Source organism: Neophocaena asiaeorientalis, unplaced genomic scaffold (genome assembly GCF_003031525.2).
Source record: "Neophocaena asiaeorientalis asiaeorientalis breed wild unplaced genomic scaffold, Neophocaena_asiaeorientalis_V1.1 scaffold50, whole genome shotgun sequence".
In the NCBI taxonomy this organism is placed as follows: domain Eukaryota; kingdom Metazoa; phylum Chordata; class Mammalia; order Artiodactyla; family Phocoenidae; genus Neophocaena; species Neophocaena asiaeorientalis.
In genome coordinates, this window is record NW_020172717.1 from 1 (window position 1) to 26,071 (window position 26,071).

At 39.2% G+C, this 26,071-nt stretch overlaps 1 protein-coding gene and 1 pseudogene across 1 annotated transcript; one reads left to right on the plus strand and one right to left on the minus strand.

Moving 5' to 3' along the window:
• Window positions 1-1,435: 1,435 nt before the first annotated feature.
• LOC112396420 (leucine-, glutamate- and lysine-rich protein 1-like) lies at window positions 1,436-18,623 on the plus strand (the record flags this gene model as incomplete). The annotated part of the gene is made up of 2 exons (XM_024740152.1): window positions 1,436-1,793; window positions 17,788-18,623. Coding segments are annotated over 2 exons (772 nt in total), but the record flags the coding sequence as incomplete, so codon positions are not given.
• Window positions 18,186-24,049, minus strand: LOC112396421 (60S ribosomal protein L35 pseudogene; annotated as a pseudogene).
• Window positions 24,050-26,071: the final 2,022 nt, after the last annotated feature.

The window sequence follows — 26,071 nt, forward strand, 5'->3', positions numbered from 1 at the left end:
GCAGGTGGATTCTTGACCACTGTGCCACCAGGGAAGTCCCTTGATTTTTAAAATGTTGACTCCCTTTTTAAAAAATCAAAACATGTTTGTGGCTATGTGAGCCTCCTCTCCCCAGGATAACCTGCTCTGTTTCAGTGTCAGCTCTCCTCTGGATGAAGGAAACTACTGTTCAGACCTAGCAGTGGCCCTCTTCCTTCCTGGATTAATTGAAGAAAATGGAATATTAATTTAATTTATAAAATTACTAATGTGGTAAATAGATTTCTTGTAAAAGTTATTCTTAATGTAAATTTAACATTTGAAACAGATTTTGGATACATAACTTAAGTAATGGTTCACAAAATCCTTGGAACTTTGGTCTATGAATGTTTTCCAGATTCTTCATGGGCTGATTTCTTGTACTAATATTTATGTGACAATATCCATAGCATAAATAATAAGGATATGTTTCATCAGGAGTTTTGCTCTTCCTGGTCTGTTTTCTATTATTTGTTTTGCTTTTTAAGGAGAAAAAAGTAAGTAATCTTTTCCCTTCTAAAGAATTTCATGACTTTGAGGAGAAGTTTCTCAAGTTATTCTTTCCTCTCTTTGTCTAGAGGTACCACCTTCAGAAGCAGTATATTTTCTAAGTATTCTGGAATCGTCTAGAACTGCACTGTCTAATGTGGTAACTTATGTGTCTACTTAAGTTTCAATTAATTAAAATGAAAATGAAAATTGAGTTCCTCACTCATGTTCGCTACATTTCAAATGCACAAGAGCCCATACTAACAAGCGAGAGCCTATTATGTGCATTTCTTCCCAGCTTAACGAACAGTGATATCACTTTCATAGCTTGGAATTGGCCATGGTGAGAGTATTCACACCATGGAAATTAGATATAAATCTGGCTTTTGTGTGTGTATGTGTGAGTCCGTCGTTAAACATTTACCAGCACACCACTATCAATAGTCACATGTGGCTAGTGGCTACCATATAGGACAGCACAGAATATTTCTATCATCACAGAAAGTTCTGTTGGGAAGGGCTTCTATAGAAGGTGTAGTGTCTAGGGTACCTCCAGTCATCATATTCAAGAAAGAAAAAAAATATATCGAAGGAAAACTTAACTGGTATGGTTTGAGTAGACTATAGGCGTGGTGCTCTCCTACATGCATCCCCAAACATCAGGCATTTCTAGGTCCCAAAGCCACCCTAAAGTGAGTCCAGACAGGCACTTGATCAAGACTTGAGCTGTCCTTGGTAGCTCAATTCAGCCACAGAGATTTATGTATTTCCAAGTATGCCCAAGTGATTAATGCAATTCCATTTTAGTTGGTAAAAATAAAATTTTAGTCTTAACTTTTAAAATCTTGAAGCCCTATATATGTCATAGGATTTGTTTTCATCAGATCAGAACACCAGTTATTTAGAATAAGCCTCTTAAAACCACGAGAATTCTGTGGATACCTAGAGACTATCACCCACAAACTAATGCAAGATTTATCTTACAGATATCTGACTTAATTGAAGGCTCTACTAAAGATCTAAGGCTGAAAGTGGCTGCTCTTGAAGAAAAGCTCCATGAATCCCATATTCAATATACTGAAGAATCTGAGTTAAAGGAGAAAGAAATCGAAAACCTTAAAAATTTGGTTGCAGAATTTGAATCACGCTTGAAGAAGGAAATTGACAGTAATGATTCAGTTTCAGAGGACTTGAGGAAGGAAATGAAACAGAAGTCAGATGAACTGGAAAGAGTAATGCTGGCACAAGCACAACTGATACAGCAATTCAACCAGTCCCAGGAAGAGGTAAGAAGCAGGTGATGGTACCATTGCAATTAGTGAAAGAGTGCATGTTCTTTCAACAAACAAAACAGGAAAGGTAGCTTGGTGTCATGCAAAGAGTCCTGGACTATTAATCAGAGATCTGGGGTCATATCCTGGCTCTGTCCTTAACTAGGCAGGCACTTAACCTCTCTGGACCTGGCTTCCTTTTCTGTAAAATGAATAATACATTTAACTACATAATCTCTAAGGTTTCCTGAGCCAGTTCTACTGTGTTGCAAATGACCATTTAAAACCTCTAAGATTAGAAATCTTTATAAATTTATGTCTTATTTGTTGTGACATTAAATCTTTGCCAAAGGAACTTTTAGAGTACTTGCTGCTTAAGTTAATATTTTGGACAATATATTTTAAGAACAATTGTTCTTTAGGGTTTTATTTTTCTGTCAATCTAAAGTTATAAGATAATTTACATGTAGTGGTCTTCTTTCCTATGTATGCATGATTATTTCAGCAGTGTTTTTATTTAAACCGGAGTAGACTTATTTCGATTTGAAATTTTTTTCCTAAGAAAATCTTATTTCTGAACTGCTGAACAGTTTAGAAATGGTGGATGCTATGGAATGAATGTGTGTGTTTCCCCCCAAATTCATATGTTGAAACCTAATCCCCAGCGTGATAATATGTGGAGGTGGGTCTGTGGGAGGTGATTACATCTTGAGAGATGAACTAATTTCCTGAATGGGGTTAGTGCCCTTATGAAAGAAAACTTCCTCTCCCCTTCCACCATGTGAAGACACAGCAAGAGGATGGCCATCTTGAATCAGGAAGCGAGCCCTCACCAGACACCAAATCTGCTGGCACCTTGTTCTTGAGCTTCCCAGCCTCGCAAACTGTGAGAAATAATGTTTGTTGTTTGAACTACACAGCCTCTTGTATTTTGTTATAGCAGCCCAAACTTATTAAGACAGTGGGGCAACTTTCCAATAGCCAAGAATTAGAATATTGTCACATTAGAATATTTGATCCCATTTATGACAGTATAGCAAATAAAGGCAAATGGAGGAAGATTCTGAATGTTAGTGATGAGTAATTTTTGGGGGGTTTTATTGGCATCTTAATAAAAGAATAAAAGGAAAGTGCTAGTAGTAATATTGATCGTTAACAAACATACCATGTTTTCTTCCTGTATTTAAATTATCAACCCAAATTAAAAGTCTATGCTATCATTATAATTATGAAGTGAACCTATTGCAAAGAAATTTTAAGTTAAAATGTAGAATTAACAGAATACTGGATCAAGAATAATGCCTAAAACCCTATAGAGTAGGAATTATTTCCATGTTACAGATGAGGAACTGACTCAAGATATTTGAATAATTTGTAAGGTCACACAACATGGTGGAGCGAAGATTCAAATATGAATCTCCAAGATTTGACTCTCCAAACTTCATCTCCATGAATCTCTATACTTCCTCTTTTAGGATACCAGAATTTTAGTTATTCTGCTTCCAAATTTCAAAGTGACCTCAGGCTTGGCACTCAACATCTCCAGGACACACACACACACACACACTGTCTCTCTCTCTCCCTCTCTCACTTTTAGAATAACAACAAACACACTAGTGCTTACTCCACCAGATGGTTAGGGTGTTACGTGATTGAGTGTCTCCTGTTGGAACACAGCAGCACAGCCTCCCTTGAAAAAGGGAGCTGCTCCACCAGTCCAGGCAGGAGTGGCAAGAGTGAGCACACATGGATTCAGCTCTGCTGGAGAAGGAGAGAGGTGATGCTTCAAATGAGACAGCAGTGTTGAAGTTCAAGAGGAGGAGGGACAGCAGATTAAAGGAGAAAAAACTCAAAGTTACTAGACCAGCAGGTTTTCTAACTCCTAAATCCCCAAAAGAAATGGCAATATGGAAAGTGGCGAGTAACTTATAAACTAGGACATGTAGAAAAAGACTGAAGGGTCAAATCCAGTAAATATATAATAGGCAACTATTCAAGTGCCAGGCACTGTGCTAATCATCAATATGCAGTTATGAACAAGACTGGCAACTGCCATTCCCTGCCTTCAAAGAGGAATTTACAGAAAATATTATGTGAGCAATTAAATTGACATCCAGAAGAAGGAATGGCCTAAAAAGAAACTTCTCATATAAAAATCACAGACTAAAAGCTAAAAAACTGGCCATAAGGACTTGCATTAGTTTTCTATTGTTGCATAACAAATTGTCATCAAAATCAGTACTTCAAACAACATTTATTATCTCATAGTTTCTGAGTGTCAGGGATCTGAATGTGGGGCTTAGCTGGATGCCTCTGGCTCAAGGCCTCTCATGAGGTTGGTGTTAGGTTGTCAGGGGCTGCAGTCTCATCTAAAGGCTCAACTGAGGGAGCGTTGGCTTCCAAGCTTACTTATGTAGTTGTCAGCAGGATTTATTTCCTCAAGGCTGTTGGGCTGAGAGCCTCAGTTCAATGCTGGCTGTTCGTCAGAGGTCCCCACTCAGTTCCTTCCAACATGAACCTCTCCAAGGAAGAGCCTACAACGTGGCAGCTAGCTTCCCTCAAAACAAGCGAGTGAGAATGAGAGCATGCAAGAGAAGGTGCCCAAGCTAGAAGCCACAGTCTTTTTGTAACCTAATCTCAGAAGTGGCATCCCACTGCTTTTGCTGCATTCTGTTCATTAGAGATGAAACAACAAGTCCAGCCCACACTCAACACAAAGGGATTGCACAAGGCTGTGAGTAGCAGGAGGGCAGGGATAACTGGGAGCCATCTTAGAGGCTGCCAATCTCAGGGCCTCTGGAGGTAATTTTGGCAAGAAAAGCTAGGCTAAAAGTGGAGAGCAAATATCTTTTTCACACAAAAGGAGCTACATTTGGAGTTCTTCCTGCTTGTTGTAAAAGGAAGCCACTTAGAGATAAAGTTTTATTTTTTTAAATGTGGACTTTTGAGAGATACAAGACACTGAGTTGGTATTTAAATGATCATGGATCATTATTGGGGAATAGAAAGAGATCAGCACAAAAGTAGTTACCTAAGGACATGCCTGAGGGCAGACTTTCCATTAGAAGTTAAATAATTACAACTGAACTGTAAGAGTAAATAATTAAGGCTGCTTCTCTGGTTAAGAATGCTAAAGTCCAGAATATTCTTATAAAAATAGGAAATGAGCTAATAAAAGTGATAGGAGTTATGAGCCAGAAAGAATCAAGGTTGTTAACAGGTAAAGTGAAAAGCACTACTTTTTTGTGACCATGCATTCCAGACACTTGAAATTTCTCAGGTTCTGGAGAAAAAAAAAGCTTCATTTAAGTGGAGAACAAATTCCCATTAAAAAGAAGATAAATTAATGGTCTAATAAGGAAGCTAATTAAGGGGAGGAAAGCCCTGCTCTCATTCAAGAGGCCAGAGAATGGATAGAACTTTGTTTTTAATTGTATAAAGAAAGTTCTCAAGGATAGGAGGAAAGCCATAGCCTCTAAAGGGCAAAATGGACATTCCTGCATGGAGCAGGGATTAGTGGAGAGCTGCCACAGAGACAAGGGTCAAGAAGGTGAGGCAACAAAAGGTGCAGGTCAATAAGAAGAAAGAAAATGGGAAGTAGAACTGTATGGGAAATGTAAATGTGAAAAGGGTCTCCCGAAATTCTATATAGGGCGAAGACACAGACATAAAAATTGGAACATTAAAAAAAAGAAGTAGCAAGTCAGAAAAGAAACATAATATGTTAGAGAATAGGACATTATCATTTAAAGTCAGGTTAAAATAGATCACATGCTTCTTGCTGCCAGTTTTCCTTCCTACTAGCTCTGTATGAGTCCTATCAAGACAGTGTGGCCCCGATGTTAGGGGCCTTGTGATCCAGAGGAAGAACGTGGTAAATCTGAAAAAACAGTTCATGTACAACTATCAAAGGAAAGCCAGTACAGAGAGTTCAATATTTTTGTTATCTTAAAATTATAGATAAGGAAAACATAAGGGGCAGAAGTTTTAAATTCTACTACTTCCTGCAGCTATTTGATGAAAATGGAAGATTCAAAAATAGGAGGGATTACTCTTGGTTAAACATGGAGAATTGAATGCATATGTTTATCTCTGCTTCCATGCCAAACACCACTAAAATGACAGTAAGTTAATAAAAAGTGAATAAATCCATAAGGAAAAAAGAACAAGAAAGGAGGTGACACTAGATGAAAAAGACGTTGACTAAATTTTGGAAAATGGAAAGTAAGGTATGGATGAGAGGTAATCAGCAGGCTACGGCTATTGAAACCTAATGCCTGTGGAGAGTGTGGGAGTATGCGGAATCCTAAAAGGAGCAAACCCAATCACGTGACATGACACTGGAAAGGCTCAGGAATTGAGGACACCAGATACCTCTGAAAGAGGGAGAGAAGAGTGGATCTGAAAACAGCGCTGTTTGAATTATTGTAAAAGGAGCAAATGGATGCTTAGATGCCCTGTCTAACCCCCAAGCGGCCCCCACCTACCATCCTGGCAGGATACCAAAGGTTTACACTCTAGAAAAACTGAATGCAGGAGGCTTTGGTCTTGAGGATACACAACAGCAGAATATGGGATAAGGCAAGAGCTGGACTGAAGGTCTGTGTATTATAGGGTGAGACCTCCCAGTCCCTAAAACCCACTCACTTTCCAAAACACAGACAACCAGGCTTATCTATCAATATCCAGGAAATTGGAGGAGCCTTCTGTGGCGAAATGAGCTAGCTCAAAAGAAAAGACCTCTGGATACTGACAATTGGGGTCTTTTAATTAAAAGGTTTTTTTTTTTATTGGAGTATAGTTGCTTTTCAATTTTATGTTAGTTTCTACTGTACAGCAAAGTGAATCAGCTATACGTATACATACATTCCCTCTTTTTCAGATTTCCTTCCCATTTAATAGGTCACCACAGAGCACTGAGTAGGGTTCCCTGGGCTATACAGTATGTTCTCATTAGTTATCTATTTTATACATAGTTATCAATAGTGTATATATGTCAATCCCCATCTCCCAATTCATCCCACCCCACCATCCCCCTTGGCATCCATACGTTTGTTCTGTACATCTGTGTCTTTATTTCTGTTTTGCAAATAAGGTCATCTATACCATTTTTCTAGATTCCACATACTATGCATTAATATACAATATTTGTTTTTCTCTTTCTGACATACTTCACTCCATATGACAGTCTCTAGGTCCATCCACATCTCTACAAATGACCCAATTTCATTCCTTTTAATGGCTGAGTAATATTCCATTGTATACATACACCATATCTTCCTTATCCATTCCTCTGTTGATGGACATTTAGGTTGCTTCTATGTCCTGGCTATTGTAAATAGTGCTGCAATGAACATTGGGGTGCATGTGTCTTTTTGAATTATGGTTTTCTCTGGGTATATGCCCAGAAGTGGGATTGCTGGGTCATATGGTAGTTCTATTTGTAGTTTTTAAAGGAACCTCCATACTGTTCTCAATAGTGGTTGTATCAATTTACATTCCCACCAACAGTGCAAGAGGGGTCCCTTTTCTCCACACCGTCTCCAGCATTTATTGTTTGTAGATTTTTTGATGACGCACATTCTGACCAGTGTGAGGTGATACCTCATTGTAGTTTTAATTTGCATTTCTTTAATAATTAGTGATGTTGAGCATCTTTTCATGTGCCTCTTGGCCATCTGTATGTCTTCTTTAGAGAAATGTCTGTTTAGGTCTTCCACCCATTTTTTGATTGGGTTGTTTGTTTTTCTGATATTGAGCTGCGTGAGCTGTTTGTATATTCTTAAGTAAAAGTTATATCCATGTCCAATCTACCCACTGAGACATATACCGGTAAATAAGCCCTTATGCAGGCACACAGAGCTTCCAGTAACATTTTGAAGACTCATTTTTAAGCCCAAAAAGCCAAGAATCCCCAACCATTTGAGGAGCACCTCTAACATGAAAGGCAGAAGTCAGGATCAAACAAATAAGCAAAAAAAGAACTCATAGGAGACAGATATAAAACAATGTGGGAAGCAAAAGTGAGCTTCAAAAAAGAGCACAATTAATATCCTTAGAGAGAAAAGAGAAGATATTGTATCCATGAAACATGAACAGAGGCTATTAAAAAAAAAAAAAGAACAGGTATGAGTATTAAAATACAAGAACTGAAATAAAAAATTTAATATTTGGCTTAGATGATAAAGATGAAGAAATTACCCAGAAAGTAGAAGGAAAAGGCAAAGAGATGGAGAGAAGAAAAGAAAATTAGAAGATCAAGCCAGGATGTCTAATACCTCATTAATAGGAGTTCCAGAAAGAGAGAACAGAGAAAATGGAAGGGAGAAAACTATCCAGGAACGAATCCAATAATTTTTCGAAGTACTGAAGGGCATTTCTATATTGAAAGGGTCCACTCAGCATGGTGGATGGCAAAGCAAACACATCATGAAATGTCATTACCTTAAGGACAAACGTAAGTACTTAAAAGCGTTCAGGAAAAAAAGAGGGGTCACTTAAAAGGGATTAGAAATCAAAATGGCATCTTTACAGCAGCAGTAGAAACTAGAAGCCAATGGCTTCCAAATTCTGAAGGAAAATTTTTTCCAACCTAGGATTCTATATCCTGCTAAATCATCAATTAAATGCAAGTGTCAAGGATATTTTCAGACATTAAAGTTCTCAAAAACGGTACATCCCTTGCAGCCTTTCTCAGGAAGCTGTTAGAAGATATACGACACCACAAAGAGGGAGTAAACTAAGAAGGGAGAAGACACAGGAAACAGGAAATGAGTGTTCCAGCACAGGAGAGAGGTAGAGGGATTCCCCAGGATGATGGTGGGAAGAAATCCAAGGATGACAGCAGTGCAACAGATTTAGAGAATAGCCAGGTTGAGTTCTGCAGAAGAATGGAGGGTTTTTAGAAGCATGTCTCTGATAAAAAAGAGAACTGATAGATTACGTGGAGTGCTTGAACATGTTGAGAGGATATTTACACACCTGTAAGTAGGTTTGGTGAAAAATTAGTTATCAACACCTAGAAAATTAAGCAGATAAGTAACGGGATAATAATAAACTCTAGAAGGAAACTTTGCAAGAAAGAAAATGTAATCATAGTACACTGCATGGCTAAGATGTACATAATATTTATATACTATAATCATATAAGGTGTGATATAGATTTGACTGAAAATTGCTATAGAAATTGGGAAGATTTTCCAATAAAATTGTGATAGAAGCTTCTCCCAAAGGAGCAGAAACATCTCCTAATGGGGGGAAGAGAAACAACTGTTACGAGTTGAAATAGGAAGTTAAATCCTTGTCTTTCATTCTATGAAATCAGTAGATAATGACTTCAAAACTGAAAACTATGAGATAGCTGTATAATGATATTATTTAGGACTATGGAGACAAATATCATAAGAAACAGCTTAAAAACCTGAAAATGGTTGTTCCTGGGAGGCAGAACTTGTAAGTGTGAAGGAATACTTTATTTCATTATAATTTGATAGTATTTTAATTCTTAACTATGCATAATATATTACCTTAATTTAAAAAAATAATTTAAAATAATGGAAAGGAGTAAATTATAAAGAGGACCTGATAGAGAGGGCAGCAGAGGAAAGGATAAAGGACAAGGTTATAGAAGAAAAACCAGGAAAGTTATAAGTAAAGCAAATAAACAACAGAATACGAAGCTTAATGAGATATGTTTTAAGATTATGAGAAATTTAAAAATTAAGACAAAGCAGATTCTAGCTTAAATTTCAGTAACAGGTGCCTGACACACTTCTGTTTATTCTTCAAGTCTGAACAAAAGGAGAGCTCCTCCATGAACCCACAGAATCCCAGAGGCAAGCTTGGGTATACATCTGTGTGCCTAATGTGGCTGTTTTTGTTTTTTTTAATCTTACTTTTTTATTGAAGTAGAGTTGATTTACAATGTTGTGTTAGTTTCTGGTGTACAGCAAAGTGATTCAGTTTTATATATATATACATATATATGTATATATATATAATATACATATATATCCTTTTTCATTATAGGTCTAATGCAGTTGTTTATGCACTCATTTAACATGTAAATAGTTGTTTTCTTGTTTTTGCGGTACACGGGCCTCTCACTGTTGTGGCCTCTCCCATTGCGGAGCACAGGCTCCGGACGCACAGGCTCAGCGGCCATGGCTCACGGGCCCAGCCGCTCCACGGCATGTGGGATCTTCCCGGACCGGGTCACGAACCTGTGTCCCCTGCATCGGCAGACGGACTCTCAACCACTGCGCCAGCAGGGAAGCCCCAATAGTTGTTTTTTAATAGATGCTAAGAAGAAGTATTAATTTGGGTAAAGGCATACTTTCTGAGGGAGATGTGCTGTATTAGATGGGGCAGTCAGAGGACTCTCTGAGGAGATAATATTCAAGCAGACCTGAAGTGAGGAAAAGAACATTCCAGGCAGAGCGAACAGGAAGTGTAAAGGCCCTGTGGCTAGGAACATCCTGGGAACCTTCAAGAAACCACAAGGAAGTCAGCAAGCATTGCTGGTGCTTAGTAAGCAAGGAGGATGTGGTAGAAAGCAAGGTTGGAGGGGCCAATTCATGTGGAGTCTTTGAAGGCAGTAAAGACTTTGGATTTTTTTCTAAGTGTGATGAAAAGCTACCTGGGAATTTTGAACAAGTGAGTGACATGATCTGACTTATTTTTAGAGAATAACTCTGACTGCTTTGTGGAAAATAGGTTGCAAGGTGGCGGGGGGAGGCAAAAATGAAAGCAGAAAGACCTATTACAAGGTCCTTGAAAAGGTCTAGAAAAGCATTGATGGTCATCGTGGTAAAGGAGGTGACAAGTGGCCAGATTTGGTATATATTTCCTAGATGGAGGCAACAGAAGTTGGAGATGGGTTGGATCATATGAAAGACTAGGAAGGGTCAAGGATAACTCCAGAGTTTGGAATCTCAACAACTGAGAGTGAAAGTGCCATTTACTGAGATGGGAAACACTGGTCAAGGAATACAACTGGGGAGGAATGTCAAGAATTTGATTTGGGACATGTTAACCTTAATATGTATGTTAGATACCCAAATGGAGGTGTTGAATGGGCGGTATGTTCAGGGGAAGGCTGACTAGAAATGCTGATTTCGGAGACGTCCACCTGTAGCTGATACTTATGCCTTGGGGCTGAATGAGATCACCCAGGGCATGAGGTAACAAAGAAGAGGGTGGAGAACTCTTCAACTCTGAGAGGCTGGGAGGAGGAGGAGACTAGGCCATGGTGACAGAGAGGGAATAGCTAGTGAGGTAGGAGGAAAAGAGGAGACCAACAAGGACTGTAAGGAAAGAAAGTGTCTAAGGAAAGGAGCATGCAACTTAGGCTCACAATCTCCTGTATAAGAACTTTGATTTCAGATAGGTTTTGGAATTCAACTTTGAATTTTAGAAAGTTAACAAAATGCACATGCCCCTGGAGATCTAGAGTAGCCTCTTCCATGCAGTGACATTAATATTTCTGCAGTGAAACACAGGAATGGCCCCACTGAGTGAAATAACAAGACTATCAGTCCAGTCAGATTTTATTACCAAATGTTACAAGTTAGACACATTTTTCTTTACTGAGCTTTTTGGATGTCAGAATTGTGGCTAATGCATTGTAGATGTGTATTTGCTTTCTTTCTTTACAACAGCTGTTTTTGCTGTTTCTGTTGGTTCACCTGACCATCTCTTGGCATCCTGGATCTGTTTTTGTTTAAAAAACAAAAAAGGAGAGTATATATGTTTCTCTATAGGATCACATACATAGAGAAATGTCAGGAAAAAGTGAAGGGAGAATTTTCCCCAAACTATTTACAGTGGTCACCAGCGGGGGATAAGAAGAGATGGGCAGAGGTTTCACTTCTTATAGCTTTTTTAAATTGGGGGGATTATGGATGACTTTTAAATTTTTTGGTGTTCTGAATATTTTCCAAATGTAAAGCCTATTTTAAAAAAAAACCTGTTTATTTAGGAAAGTTTACTAATACATCTGGTAAGGATGGGTCTAATTAAAATTTAGGAATACATACATTTGAAAACATAAATAGCTTTTCTGCAAGAGGGATTTGCCTAGTTTTAAGATATACATTTACTATATTTCTGTATTTATTTGATATAGAGAAAATGCTACACATTTCTCTGGTAACTCCATTTATGAGAAACCAAAGTTAGTAAATTAAAAAATGAGTAGCTCTCAGTTTGGACCTGAGTAAAGAGAACATCTGAGTCTTTTCCAAAGAGTAAAGGGGTAAATGGGAGGTTCTCTAACTTCTGGCTCCACAGGGAACAGGACAGGATGGGGTGTAGGTGTGGAGGGGCTGTTCCTAGGGTTGGTTGGCAGGGGTAGAGGGCTCAGACTGAGGATCTCCAGTCATGGAGAGGCAGATCTAGGCAAGACTGTCTTTCACGTATTGGAGAGTCAGCCCTGATGCAGAGTATGGATGACAGAAATTTGACAGAATGAGGAAAAAATACGGAGAAATTGTTTTTTGTTGTAGTTAATTAATACTAATTAAGTCTCAATTAAAATTGGCTTACTGACTTAGAAAGTAAATTCTGAACACTGTGTTTTCATGGGCTCTTCCCCTCCATCCTGAAAATCCGCTCTTGAAGCCTATCAGTCCAAGGGAGTATTGCCCTCTGTTTCTACTTCTGGTTTGAAGTCTGCCATAGTTATTTCACAGTGTCCATTATGTTTGCAAGCACAGAAATACAATTTTAAGAACAACCTGCCTGACATCCGTTTTGCTTCTTTCCTGAAAATTTATTCAGATTCTCCTTCATGCCTTTCCAAAGGGCCATTTCCACTGTTTTTCTGCAGTGTTTGGGGCTGATCAGATTCGTTGAACAGAAGCCTTAAATGGAAGTTTGGGCACGTGCTAACTCCTACTCATCTTTCTGGTTTCCACACCTTTTCCACAGTCTCCTTTCGCCTCAGCTCCCCACCCAGTCAGCCAGCCTAGGATAGATCTAGTTTGGGTTGGTGGAAACTGTAATCTGGATCAACGCATGACTGGTTCAGACCTAACTGGGTGTAATAAAGCATGAACAAAGACACCCATCTGTGCTTCTTTTTCACTGAGGACTTGCCTTCCTGGCATGTTCCCCCCAAATTATGCCAAATACAGCTGATGGCCATCACAAATGGAATTCTCACCTTCAGAATGATCAAGTTACCCAGCAAAGCCTGCTCTCGCTTCTTCCACTGTTTTTGGAATTGAAAGCAATCCAGCTGTCTCTAAGGATAAAAATGAAAACAAACATAAAAATAAACCACTCTTACATTGCAAAGAGTGGGGGAAACTGGCCATTTTTTAATATTAGAAATTTCAAACAGATGGTGAGCTCATTTATATTTTCATTTTGAAATTTACTTTCCCCGTGGGAGTGCCATTAAGCCATATTTTAAGTCCATTCAAAGTGGCCTTCATCTGAAAATGTTGTAGACATAGCTATAGATAATGCTCTCAACCAATTGGCAGAGGTTAAGGACCCAGGAATGCTAGCTCCCCCTCTCCTAGACCACCCGAACCAAGGGGCCCTTGGGATAGGAACCTCCTCCATGAAAACTGGCCTCCTATCCTCCCTGCCTCCCATCCTGCCCACTCAGGGCTACTTTCTACTGAGCTGGCAAAGCAATATTCCTTTGTTGCAGATTTGACAATGCCAGTCCCCTGCTTGAAATAAACCTTTCAATGACTCCATATGGCCCTCAGAATTAAGTTAAAACTCTAATATTTGCAGGTTGTGAAAGTCGTCCTTGATCTGATCCTGCTTATTCCTGCCTGCCTCAGTCCTGGTCTCTCCTCCCATTCTGCACTCTGCCCTTGAGTCACACTAAGCCATGTGTCATCCCGAGATGTGACTCTCCCTCTCTCACTGCCAGGAATTTGCACTCACTGTCCCTCTTCACCTGACTCATGCCTCCCTTTCCATTTTGACTTACAGTCTAGTTGCAATCCAGTGATAACACTATCTTACCATCCTAAAATATGGCCAAGATACTTTTACCTAAAACATTTAGAATGCTATAGCTTCACTGATTATACTCATGTTTGCCCATGATTTTCAGTCTTACTGAACATATTCCATCTTAGACATTTTCCTGTGTTGTTCAGTGAAAACACATATTAAAATTCTGCAGCAACACAACCTTACAAAAAGATCAACAACCCCAAAAGACAAACATTTTGCCTAAATTGCTGAAAGCAATCTAACCATGAGTGAACGATTCTTTTCCACATATGATGGAGTTTTCCACTAATGTGTCTCCTTGACTCTGGCCACATCTACGTGTGCTCTTGTCATGCCTTGTCACACACACTCCACCTCTGAAACAGCAGTCCTCTAAACTGGATGTGTTCTATTTCCATTTGTTTATTCCATGATTGAATAAATTCTAACACCTGAACTACATGTTGTACAAAACTGAGTTATAATCCAAATTTTAAAGGAAGAAGTAATGGTGGCAAAGGATATACAGATATTGTAAGACTCATCTGAGATTTCATAGTGTTTATGACAAAGATTAAAAATAGAAGTCCTATCTTTGGATCCTGTTCTCAGTTTAGAGGTTCTCCTGGTTTGGGGAATAAGAGAAAAGAGAGAATTTGTCCTTTGTTCTGGAAACTAATAGCCTTGAAGGATGAGTTCCAGAGCAGTGGGCCCCAGACCAAGATGGTCAGCAGCTCTTCCAAAATTCAATTTGGAGTTGACAGGTAGAATGGGTGCTCCCACTGTACTTGTTATGGGGACATCTCTGGGTTTGCTCCACCTTTCCATTTCCTCCTTCAGTGTAGTGTCACTTGCCCCAAATAGCTTTTAAATGACTTGCTTTATGGATGTTTTCCATAGGGCACTACTCCTTTCCTTTGAGACTTGAATTTATTTATTTATTTATTTATTTGTGGCTGCGTTGGGTCTTTGTTGCTGCGCGCAGGCTTTCTCTAGTTGCGGTGAGCAGGGGCTAGCTACTCTTTGTTGCGGTGCGAGTACTTCTCATTGCGGTAGCTTCTCTTGTTGCAGAACATGGGTTCTAGGCACGTGGGCTCAGTAGTTGTGGCTCACGGGCTCTAGAGCACAGGCTCAGTAGTTGTGGCACATGGGCTTAGTTGCTCCGTGACATGGGGGATCTTCCTGGACTAGGGTTCAAACCCATGTCCCCTGCATTGGCAGGCAGATTCTTAACCACTGGGCCACCAGGGAAGTCCCTGAATTTAATTTTAGTAAATGGATTGAATTTTATTTTTCTTTTAATGAGAGCCGTTGTCATCACATCACCCATCATTTTATCCTTCCATATTTGTGTATCTTTTATTCATGTCACCGATTTATTGACCGCATTGTTAACTTCTATAATTTTTTTCTTTTATATATTCACATAAAGTTAACTCTTTCCCATGGCTTTCTTTTTTTGTTTGTTTGTTTGTTTTTTGCGTTATGCGGGTCTCTCACTGTTGTGGCCTCTCCCACTGCGGAGCACAGTCTCCAGACATGCAGGCTCAGCGGCCATGGCTCATGGGCCCAGCCGCTCCGCGGCATGTGGGATCTTCCTCGACCGGGGCATGAACCCGTGTCCCCTGCATCGGCAGGCGGACTCTCAACCACTGCACCACCAGGGAAGCCCTCCCATGGCTTTCTTAATCAAGAGAGTTTTTATACTAACTTATTCAAAGCCCTGTAAATCTAATCACTTCAATACATTTTGCCTGTTTACTAGTGGGGAACAAAATGCATTGATGCTTTTTCCTTTTAAAAGAAAGTTTAGTTTAAGTTTAGAAAAGTTGGGAAAAACCAGATGTGATGTCTTACTGTTTTTTATTGCTTCAGTGTTCTGGAACAAAATGGCCCCTGCATGCTTGATATAATTAGACAATTAATTTAGGCCTAGGCAGCTTGGAGCCAGGCTCTGGAGGCAGGCAGGGACCCCACCATTTCAAAGCTGGGTTACTCTCAGCAAGTTACATACCAGTGTGATCTTCAGTGTCTTTCTTTGTCAAATATAATTGTTGGGAGCAAGAAATGAGATGGAGCCTAACAAGGCACTTTATTAACCTCTTCTCTAGCCCTCCCTCTCCTGCCTTTTTAACAAGTATTTCAGGAAGAGTTAATGAGAACCAGATGATAAAGCCACAAACACCATCCTTGGTCTCCTGTTCCTCCAAAATAATAATAATAACTGGAAGCAAGTAATTAATCCCCATGATTTGAAAAAAAATGTGAATATATGGCTCATATATGTCTATTACTAATATATGTAAATGATGAGGCTTTGTTTGACCCAGACATGCCACTGATTTTATAGAATATTAGTGTACAACGGTTAATGTGAAATTGCTCCATATTCTGCAACTTTAATTACCAAATTTGGAATTGGATGGAGTTCTGACCGTAATCACAAGAAACTCAAATACAGGAAGATGCTACTTTCCCTGATGCTTTGTTATTTAGTTCCACTGACAGCAGATTAGTCAGTAAGCCCTTAGGAGGATGCTTTCCACTGAGCCTCAGACTTGGGAATGCCTTGGCTGTTTTTACAAACAAGCTAACCTGATGGAAAGTCATTTTCAGCTGAAGAATCCTACAGCACAATCACTTGAATTGTGTTTACTTATTTGGATACCATTTTGAAGTGTTTACTTTTCAATCTCTTTTTTGACATCCTGCAGCCATGAATGTCAGGACATTAGGGAGATCCAAGACCTAATTCTTACCACGGGGCTTGAAGTAATTTTGATGAATTCCATAGATGAAAGATGGCTATCATTCTTCAACTAGAAATGTAGAGTCTCATCATTTGAAGAAGTTGCAATGATCTCTAGTCTAGTCACATGCTTGAAGCTTAAATTTGCTCCAAAACCTCCCAGTCAAGTGAGATTCAACCCTTCAGAGTATCCTTGGACAGCTCTGGCTATTAAAAAATGCTTCCTTCTCTTAACCCTCATAGCTTCCACCCTTGGCTCCAACCAATGTTGGGGACATAAAAAGCAGCTCTGCTCAAACTTGTGATGCTGCAGACTTCTTGAGGGCAGGAACTGTATCCACTACAGCTTCTAGTAACTTGATACATGATTGCCGAGTGGAGTTCAAAGCAGATTTTGTTCTTTATTTCAATATATATCTTACAAAAGAGCAGATCATCAGTATATTTAAGTTCTACTGAGAAAGCTTCACATAAAATTACTGATTTTATTATCTAAATGCTAGAGCTGATATATTTTATTCTTTCAATTTTATAATTCGAGCAATTTTTATCTGTCACGTACTGCAGTTTCCCTTCATTATAAAATAACATACTTGGGACTTCCCTGGTGGCACAGTGGTTAAGAATCCGCTTGCCAATGCAGGAGACATCGGTTCGAGCCCTGGCCTGGGAAGATCCTACATGCCGCAGAGCAACTAAGGCTGTGTGCCACAGTTACTGAGCTTGTGCTCTAGAGCCTGCGAGCCACAACTACTGAGCCCGCGTGCTGCAACTACTGAAGCCCGTGCGCCTAGAGCCCGTGCTCCGCAAGCCCCCACTTGCCAAAACTAGAGAAAGCCCGTGCACAGCAACGAAGACCCAACACAGCCAAAAAAATTAATAAATTAATAAATAAATGTGTTTAAAATAAATAAATAAATAAAACAACATACTTAATTGCACTACAGATATTAACTACAGACGTCACACGTGCAGGACAGACTGTCTCAGGCCCAGAGGAGTTGAAACCCCACTGAAGTAGGCATTGGGCATTCTGGGTTCTAGCACCAACTCCACCACTATCACCTGAGTGACCCTGACTCTTGTTTCCTCTTCTGCAAACTGTGAGGGTTGAACCAAATGTTCTCTTAAAGTTCTTTCCAGCTTTACAGGTCATTTGCATTTTTGACTTATTTGTCCCTGTCAAAGAACACAGACCTCTGATTTCCAGTTCAGTTCTCAATTTATATTGCCAGTAACTATCCATATGTACACTGTTTAAAGCTAGGGCTGCTTTTTCTTTCCTTTTTTTCATTGCAGAACACTTTTCTTCAGGAAACAGTGCGTAGAGAGTGTGAAGAACGCTTTGAACTGACGGAGGCTTTGAGTCAAGCCAGAGAACAGCTCCTGGAGCTCAGGAAGCTCGGCGGACGGTCACCCCTATCACCATGCTCCCTCAGCCAGGGCAGCCTAAGCTCCTCTGTTGCAGTTAGCAGCAGTCAGGGAGAGAAGAGGCTCGCAAGACTGAACTCCGAAATGAGAATCAAAATCCCCAGCCTGCACGGAGTGTCGAAACCCACCACCTCCCCAGCCTCAACTCAGCCCAGCAGGGTCAGCAGCTCAGGTTTGCCCACCCTCCCCCAGCCACACCCTCCCCGGGGTCGACCGTCTTCAGTCAGTGAGACCCGGCAGAGACTGGCTGTCATTCTGCAGAGGAGACTGAGTCAGCAGTGATGGAGCCAAAGTCAGGAGCAGCTCTACACAGCATGCCTGTCTTTCCCAGAGTCCAGAAACTCACTGTACGAGGATGAAAAGGATCAAATTACTACCACAGATTAAGAATGCATACTTACAGATATTTTTAACAAGACAGTTGGAAAAGCTAAAGAATTGTGAAACCACATTTTCCAAGAGCCCTTTGAAACTGCAACAGATAATGAAGTTGTTGGTATTCCAGAGGGCCAATTTCTATATTTATGTATTGTGTGTTTCGATGTGCTCTATGAATATGCCCTTTTAGAGATCATAGGTAAAATTTTTCACCCATAGCATCTTTTCTACTTTTTTGCACCATTACAAGCAGATCTACTTCCACAAAATAATAATAATAATAATAGATTTTATTGGTTTTGTTGGTGTTTGTTGAACTGAATAGGTTAAATAGATGTAATTAGTATTCCAAATAGAAAATAAAAGGACTTAATCCTTAATTTGATAATTTTCAAAATGCTTATTCAAATATTCACAAAATTCTTCATAATCAAAACTTTCTCTTTTTCACCTCACAATCTAACTGGTTAATCTAATTTCTTTTTTTTTTTTTTTTTTTTTTTGCGGTCCTCAGCCCTCTCACTAGGGTGGCCTCTCCCGTTGCGGAGCAGAGGCTCCGGACGCGCAGGGTCAGCGGCCATGGCTCACAGCCCAGCCGCTCCACGGCATGTGGGATCTTCCCAGACCGGGGCACGAACCCATGTCCCCTGCATCGGCAGGCGCACTCTCAACCACTGTGCCACCAGGGAAGCCCAATCTAATTTCTTTTTAAGTGTGGTCAGGAGTAATGATAGGTAATCTTTAGGAAGACAGTCTGGGGACCCTCTAGAAAAAGGGACAGAAACTCCAATTCAAGAAAAATTGGTTTATTTCTCAAACTATAGAGATTATTTTCGATAACAAGGAAGCCTGGCCGTGAAAATATTACTTGGTAGAGATTTTCTGCATTGAATGCTTTTTGGTATTCCAGGTCAGATTTTGTTTTAACTAGTATTCTGGAGCCATTGTGTAGAGAACTAATTCATGACAGTTTAGTAGATGCACGTAGTGCTAATTTGGGATTCAAATTCATTACCCCTGAAAATAGGCATCTTGTTAAAATGTTTTCTATTTTCAGAGTGAAAAATTAAAACCAGAAACCAGACCAGCTATTTTACGTAATCTTAAAGCTTCAGGCTCCTCCTGTTTCTTAAAACACAACTCTTTACCTTACGCTAGTATTTATTTATCATTTTATCCATCTAATAACAGTGTATTTCTCTTCCATGACTGATTTTACTCAAATCCTTCATCTGACTGCATCATAGATATCCAGGCTTCTTACTCCCAGATTAGAATGATACTAACACGTGTGAAATATGGCACTTAAAATTCTGCTATTTGGCCACCATATAGATGAGAGAATCCAAAGGTACTTGGAATCCCTTCCATGTGCAAAAAAAGTAAAGTTACTAATCAAAATCAAGTTTATATCCAATCTTTCAAAGGATTGATCTAATCTAGGGTGTTTTAACCTCAAAAAATTCCACATTAGCACCACTAACTTCCCTGACTAGTTTAAGTGAGCCCATCGTGTATAAAGTCTTAACAATGCTTGCTTTTGTTTTTCAGAGATTGACGTACTTATAATGCATTTGACAGGAGAACATAACGTCATCTAATGGTGGTGCTGGAGTGGATCTTAGAGGCCAACCCCAACAATCTCTCTCTTTTTTTTGCCAGTTTGTTCGTGTTTTATTGACGCCTGGATGCTCAGGCCTTGATCGCGCACTTCCATGGTGGGTGTGGCTCCTTCCGCGGCTGCCTCTTGGCCTTCAGGTTCCCTTTGGGTTTGTTCAGCCGGCGTCACATGGCACAGTTCCAGGGGTTTATACTTCTCTCCCTTATATAATTTCCTGAGGTTCTCCTGGTTGATGACGGTGAGAACATGGGCGATGGATTTGCTAACACCTCGGACCTTGGAGAGTTTAGAAGCCGCGCCTCTTGTCACTTTAGCGACGCGCTGCTGAGACAGCGCCACCTTCAGGTCCTCCAGTTGTTTCAGCAGCTCCTCCTTGCCTCCAAGGTCTCAGGCCTTAATCTTGGCCGTGGCTGTACAAGCGGCCTCGGCCGGCTTCTTAGAGGGAAAGAGAAACAGTCTTTTTACAAATAAGGAATAGATGCTCAAAGAAGTCTAACTTGGCTAAGGTGGGACAGCTAGTTAGTGACTGAGCTAGAACCAGAACCACTACTACCCGAACCCAACCTTTCCACCTCACTTTTGCGCTTACCAGAGTCCCAAACCTCCATCATGACTTTTGTCAGAAGCACCTACACTGTGGTTACCTAATATTTTCTTTAAATGCACTCTATTTTTAAACTTAAATTTATATAAAAAGGAAGCTTGACCCAAGGAGGAATAATTATAAAGTAATGAGTTTAATATACTTTAAGATAAATATGTATCTATTAAAATACAAAATGTTGTTAACATACCCCCTAAAATTATCTTGTATAATGCCAGAAGTACTCATGCCACACTCTGGAGACTACTCCACCAGACCTCAGTGTTTTTTTTTTTTTTTTTTTTTTGACCTCAGTGTTTTTGATCTGGTGTTTGCATGTTCAGATTACAAATACTCATGACATAAGGTGGATGGCAAAAGCTAGTGGAAACTCTAGTAAAAACACAGGAGAATATTTTGGGCAACAGTCTTTGTTGTCATATTATACGTGCTTTTCCACAGTCTTGCAATTGCAGTTCTCTCTTCAGAAACCATGGGGATACATTTTTTTCTAAATTATGAACATATTTAAATTTGTAAAGAACGTCACCCATAAGCTTTTCAAAAGTGACATACAGACCATCCATGCAAAACCTGGTTTCTCAGTTTGTTGTTACACTCTTACTTTACAATGAGTAATTTGGTAAATAGGCACTCTGAGAATAGAATCATGATCTGCAGTCAGGCTGTATTATATTCCACACGTATGTCAGAGAGGTAATTCCATGGATAAACATAGAGACAATATTTACATTTATTTCAACCTAGACCATCTGAAGCAGTCTAGGTTGTGTGCTTATATCTTTTGAAGAAAGACACCTAGAAAAGAGAATAGCATTAGAGTATGTAACCTGAGGGTTAAGAACACATTCAAACTTTCCTTGATTTTTGCACTAACTCCTGGCATGAAAGAATATCAGGAATGTTAAGAAACCAGTGAATATTATGGCAAAATAGGGCTCTCAAATGCATATAATGGATATTAAGTCTCATAGTTTTAATTTCCCTATAAGACATACATTTTCCATGACTTCAGTGGAAGAATTTATAGGTGTCAAAAGAAAAGAATAGCATAGAAAATATTCCTTAGGAAATTATAATACTATTTGTTTCTTTTCTTAAACTTAGATTGGTAGACAAAGATGGGGGGATTTTTCTATAGTTAACAGATTTCTCAAGCACTATTTTATAAAAGTTTATTGAATTAAATGACTATAGTTAGTCAGAACTACTTAAAAGTTATATTTTCTGGCAATAGAATTGACTGGAAGAGAAATTAATATTGAAAATTATGTTAGCTAAGATCTTTTAATGTTCTATTAGCCTAAAAGTTTTTGTAATGTTACAGATTATAGCCAATTTCTTTTTGATTACGCAACAAGTTTTCTCAAGCTTTATCTTTGAAAGTTCTTATGATGATTATAATATCGCACTTATAGATCAACCTAGTACCCTAAAAGGGTTAATTCTCTGTCGCTGAAAATTCCGAACCATCATGTTGACTCTTACTGAGCACGGGAAATCAATTTGGTGTGTGTCCAAGGTTCACAAATCCCACAGCAATTATGGATGTTTTTACTTTCATGTTTTAAGATAATAACTAGTGTATACTGTAACTTGCGCAGGGCACCTTGAATGATCCCAAACCATGATAAACAATGACGGAAGCATTCCTAAGGCAGTGTCTGTGGTATCTCAAGGAAGAAATTCTACTTTTTCTTTTGAAAATATTAACCCTGTGTCATAATAAATTGTAAGGCCAGTGTAATTGTGTTGCATCTTTAGAATCTGAAATATAAATTATATCATCTTGGTATATTCTGAATTAACAGATAAAAAATTTTAACAATAGTTGAATCTGAAACACACTTATCCTATGGCAATATTTACCATGATCCAGAAAATTGAAAGTTTTCTCTCTGCTCTAGCATTTATCTAGTATAAGGCTTTATATCCATTAAGTGAGTAAAAAATGTACTAAAAACCCCTTACCCTCATAATATAGCCTTAATACTTAGGCTATATTATATATTCATTCATTTCTTCAACAGATATGGAGAATTGGAAAAGCACTGTGAAAGTTACAACAGTAATTAAGATGTACTACAGATGCCCAAGAATTGTATAATAGAGGGCAGTGAGGAAGTGTATGCAGAGATTATAATATAGGGCAGCAGGTGTTGGGAAGAGAATCAAAAACAAGGTGTTATATGAGTTCAAGTTTTTGATGGAAGAATCAGGGAACACTTTAAGCAAGAATTGGAATTTACAATAGGTCTTGAAGAATGGAGGAGGGTTTTATAGAAGAAGGTATACCAGGTAGAGGACATGTATAAACAGAGTCATAGATATGTAGAAAATACTTGGTGAAGGGAAGTAGTGGGAACCTGAAAAAGGTAGGTTGACCCCAGAGCTTGGAGGTGTTGAATAAGAGCCCATAGCAGGATTTTGACTTAGAAGTGGCATGCACTTTGTTGAAATTTGGGAACATAGCTCTGGCAGGGCTGTATTGGAATAATTATAGAGTGAAAAGGCTGGAAGTGGAACACCAATCGGTAGATTTGTTAAGTAGTCCAAACAAGAGTTAATGAAGTTCTGAATAAAGAGGCTGATACTGGGAATAAACAGGAAGCAGCTGACTCAAATTCTATTCAGAGAAGAGAAGGAATTAGTTCCCTGTTAAATGCACTTTGAAACCATTACCAGCCATTGCCACTTAGCAGGGGTGCAATGTATGAAATTGGTTCCAATTAAAGGATCACCCTTTATTTAAGAATATTATAGCTTCTCTGAAAATGTGAAATCATAGGAACTACTTTTTCATTTGGGCAACAGATAACTAACCCACAGATTCAGTATTCATAAGAATTCTCCTTAAAGCAAACTACAAATCTGAATAGTGTTCTAAGAATTATGAGAGAAGAATGTGGAAATTGACATTAAAAATAGCTATCATCTTGGCTCAAAGAATGCAAAGCACAACTCAGTGGTGAGCTTTGGGAGTGATACAATGCAATAAACTTCTTTCCGATTTTTGCTTACCATTTATGAGGGAAAATACAGAAGATAGCAGCCAAAATAAAAATAAGGATTATCTTAAAGTCCTTAAATTTTATAGTTCTGAAGGGACCTGACACATCCTCTGGTCCAGACCTGTAATTTTACAGAAGGAGATAATAGGTCCCTTAAATGTTGAATAGTTTTCCATTCTTACAGTTGCTTAACAGCTGACTTGACAAGAGAGCCTGGGCCTCCAACTCTTGGCCACACATCTCATTTCTACACTGGAAGAACAGTATCAGTGCTCTAAATTTTTGCTACTCAAAGTGCTTCAGCAGGATCAGTGTCTCCTGGGAGCTTGTTAGAAATGCAGAATATCAGGCCTCACACCCAAACCTGCTGCATGAAATCAGATTTTAATGAGACCCTCAGGTGGTTCATATACATGTTAAAGTATGAGAATCACTGCTCACAGTGGTGCCATTGCCCCCGGCATATTCCACCTCTAAGAGCTGTGCGTTAGTGTTAGATGGAAATTGCCTCGCCATACTCGGTTCCCTTATGCCTAATCTGAGACCACCGCTACCCACATCGTGTGGACCCATTCAACGTCTCAGCTTCCAGTGCACTCAATTCTACTTCTTTGCCTATTGACTGTGAATCTGTAACTCTCCAGGAAAACTAGTGAATTAAAGGAAATCTATATTCAGCCAATATTCATAAATAGCTTATATCAGCACCCAAATTTCTGAGCCTGAAAAGAACTAGAGATTTGTTATTTAAAAAAAAAAAATCCAGTAGAAATACTTTCATTTTGATCATTGGCAAGTCATTGAATAACCTTACATTTTAATCTCATAATGATATATATTTGGATATCTGATTCCCAAAAGAAAATTCGACAATACTGGTTTTCTTTTGAGGCTTGTGAAACAGAATACTTAGATAAGTTCTTAGAATTATGAAGGAAATATTAGAGTATCATTATTCCCCCTGAAAGTAGTTCTCAATCACTTAAATATAAAACAGTAACTTGCAGTATTACACCAAGATCAGTTTATTTTAAAGGTAGAACTGAATGAGAATTTGATTCAGATTCTCAATTTCAAAATCTGTATTTAACACAGTAAGGCACTATGCTCACTTGTCTGTGAGCATTAAATCAGCTCATCTCATTATACCACAGGGTGGCCATATTCTCTAATCTTTGAATCCAGAAAATAGTGAAAGGGATTGAATTCATTTGCCATTAAAAAGTTTTGAATACTTTTTATTAACATACTTACTGCTGTTATTTAACTTGTATGGTTATTTGTTATTACTATTAATTCTCATAAATAATAATTCAAACCCAAGAATTAGACAGACATATAATTTAGAATATTGAAGCACTTTTTTTTTTTTTTAATTTATTTATTTTTATTTTTGGCTGTGTTGGGTCTTCGTTTCTGTGCGAGGGCTTTCTCTAGTTGTGGCAAGCGGGGGCCACTCTTCATCGCGGTACACGGGCCTCTCCCTGTCGTGGCCTCTCCCGCTGCGGAGCACAGGCTCCAGACGCGCAGGCTCAGTAGTTGTGGCTCATGGGCCTAGTCGCTCCGCGGCACGTGGGATCCTCCCAGACCAGGGCTCGAACCCGTGTCCCCTGCATTAGCGGGCAGACTCTCAACCACTGAGCCATCAGGGAAGCCCTGAAGCACTTTTAAGTAGAGGCTTTCATATGACTTAACATTGGAAATATATTTGTTTTCTGAAAAATACGAACATCTGGCTTTGCATTGGGCACCATGGAAAGATACATCCACCTTTCTCCCAAGTGAGCTTGATGTGGTCTAACACATTAATCTAAAGAGACACCTTCTGCCTTCTGCCTTCTCAAAGTGAATGAGTTCTACAGTTGTAATTTCCTGTCTGGAACCTTAAATTTCTAGGGAATAAAGGTTACTGTCAAGATTCAAGTGACTACTTCTTTCATTTAAAGCAGAATTTCTTAAAACCCAGGGCAGCCAGGTTTCCATTTTCTATTACTAGACTTTTTTTTTTTTTTTAAGATGTTGGGGGTAGGAGTTTATTAATTAACTTATTTATTTTTGCTGTGTTGGGTCTTCGTTTCTGTGCGAGGGCTTTCTCTAGTTGTGGCAAGCAGGGGCGACTCTTCATCGCGGTGCACGGGCCTCTCACTATCACGGCCTCTCTTGTTGCGGAGCACAGGCTCCAGACATGCAGGCTCAGTAGTTGTGGCTCACAGGCCTAGTTGCTCCGCGGCATGTGGGATCCTCCCAGACCAGGGCTCAAACCCGTGCCCCTGCGTTAGCAGGCAGATTCTCAACCACTGCACCACCAGGGAAGCCCTATTACTAGACTCTTTAAATGGTTGGCGTTTAAGCTAGGATCTCATGGGATCTCAAAGTTAGAATCTTTTTATTCTTCCAAGGGGCACATGGTACTCAGTACAGAACTGAGGTTAGTGAGAAGAGGTGAAGTTAGGGAGAAAAGAATCCACTACCTTATTTAATAGCAGTGATTAGGTAAGGACTTAATACACATGTTCCCTCCAGAATTGTTGGTCAATC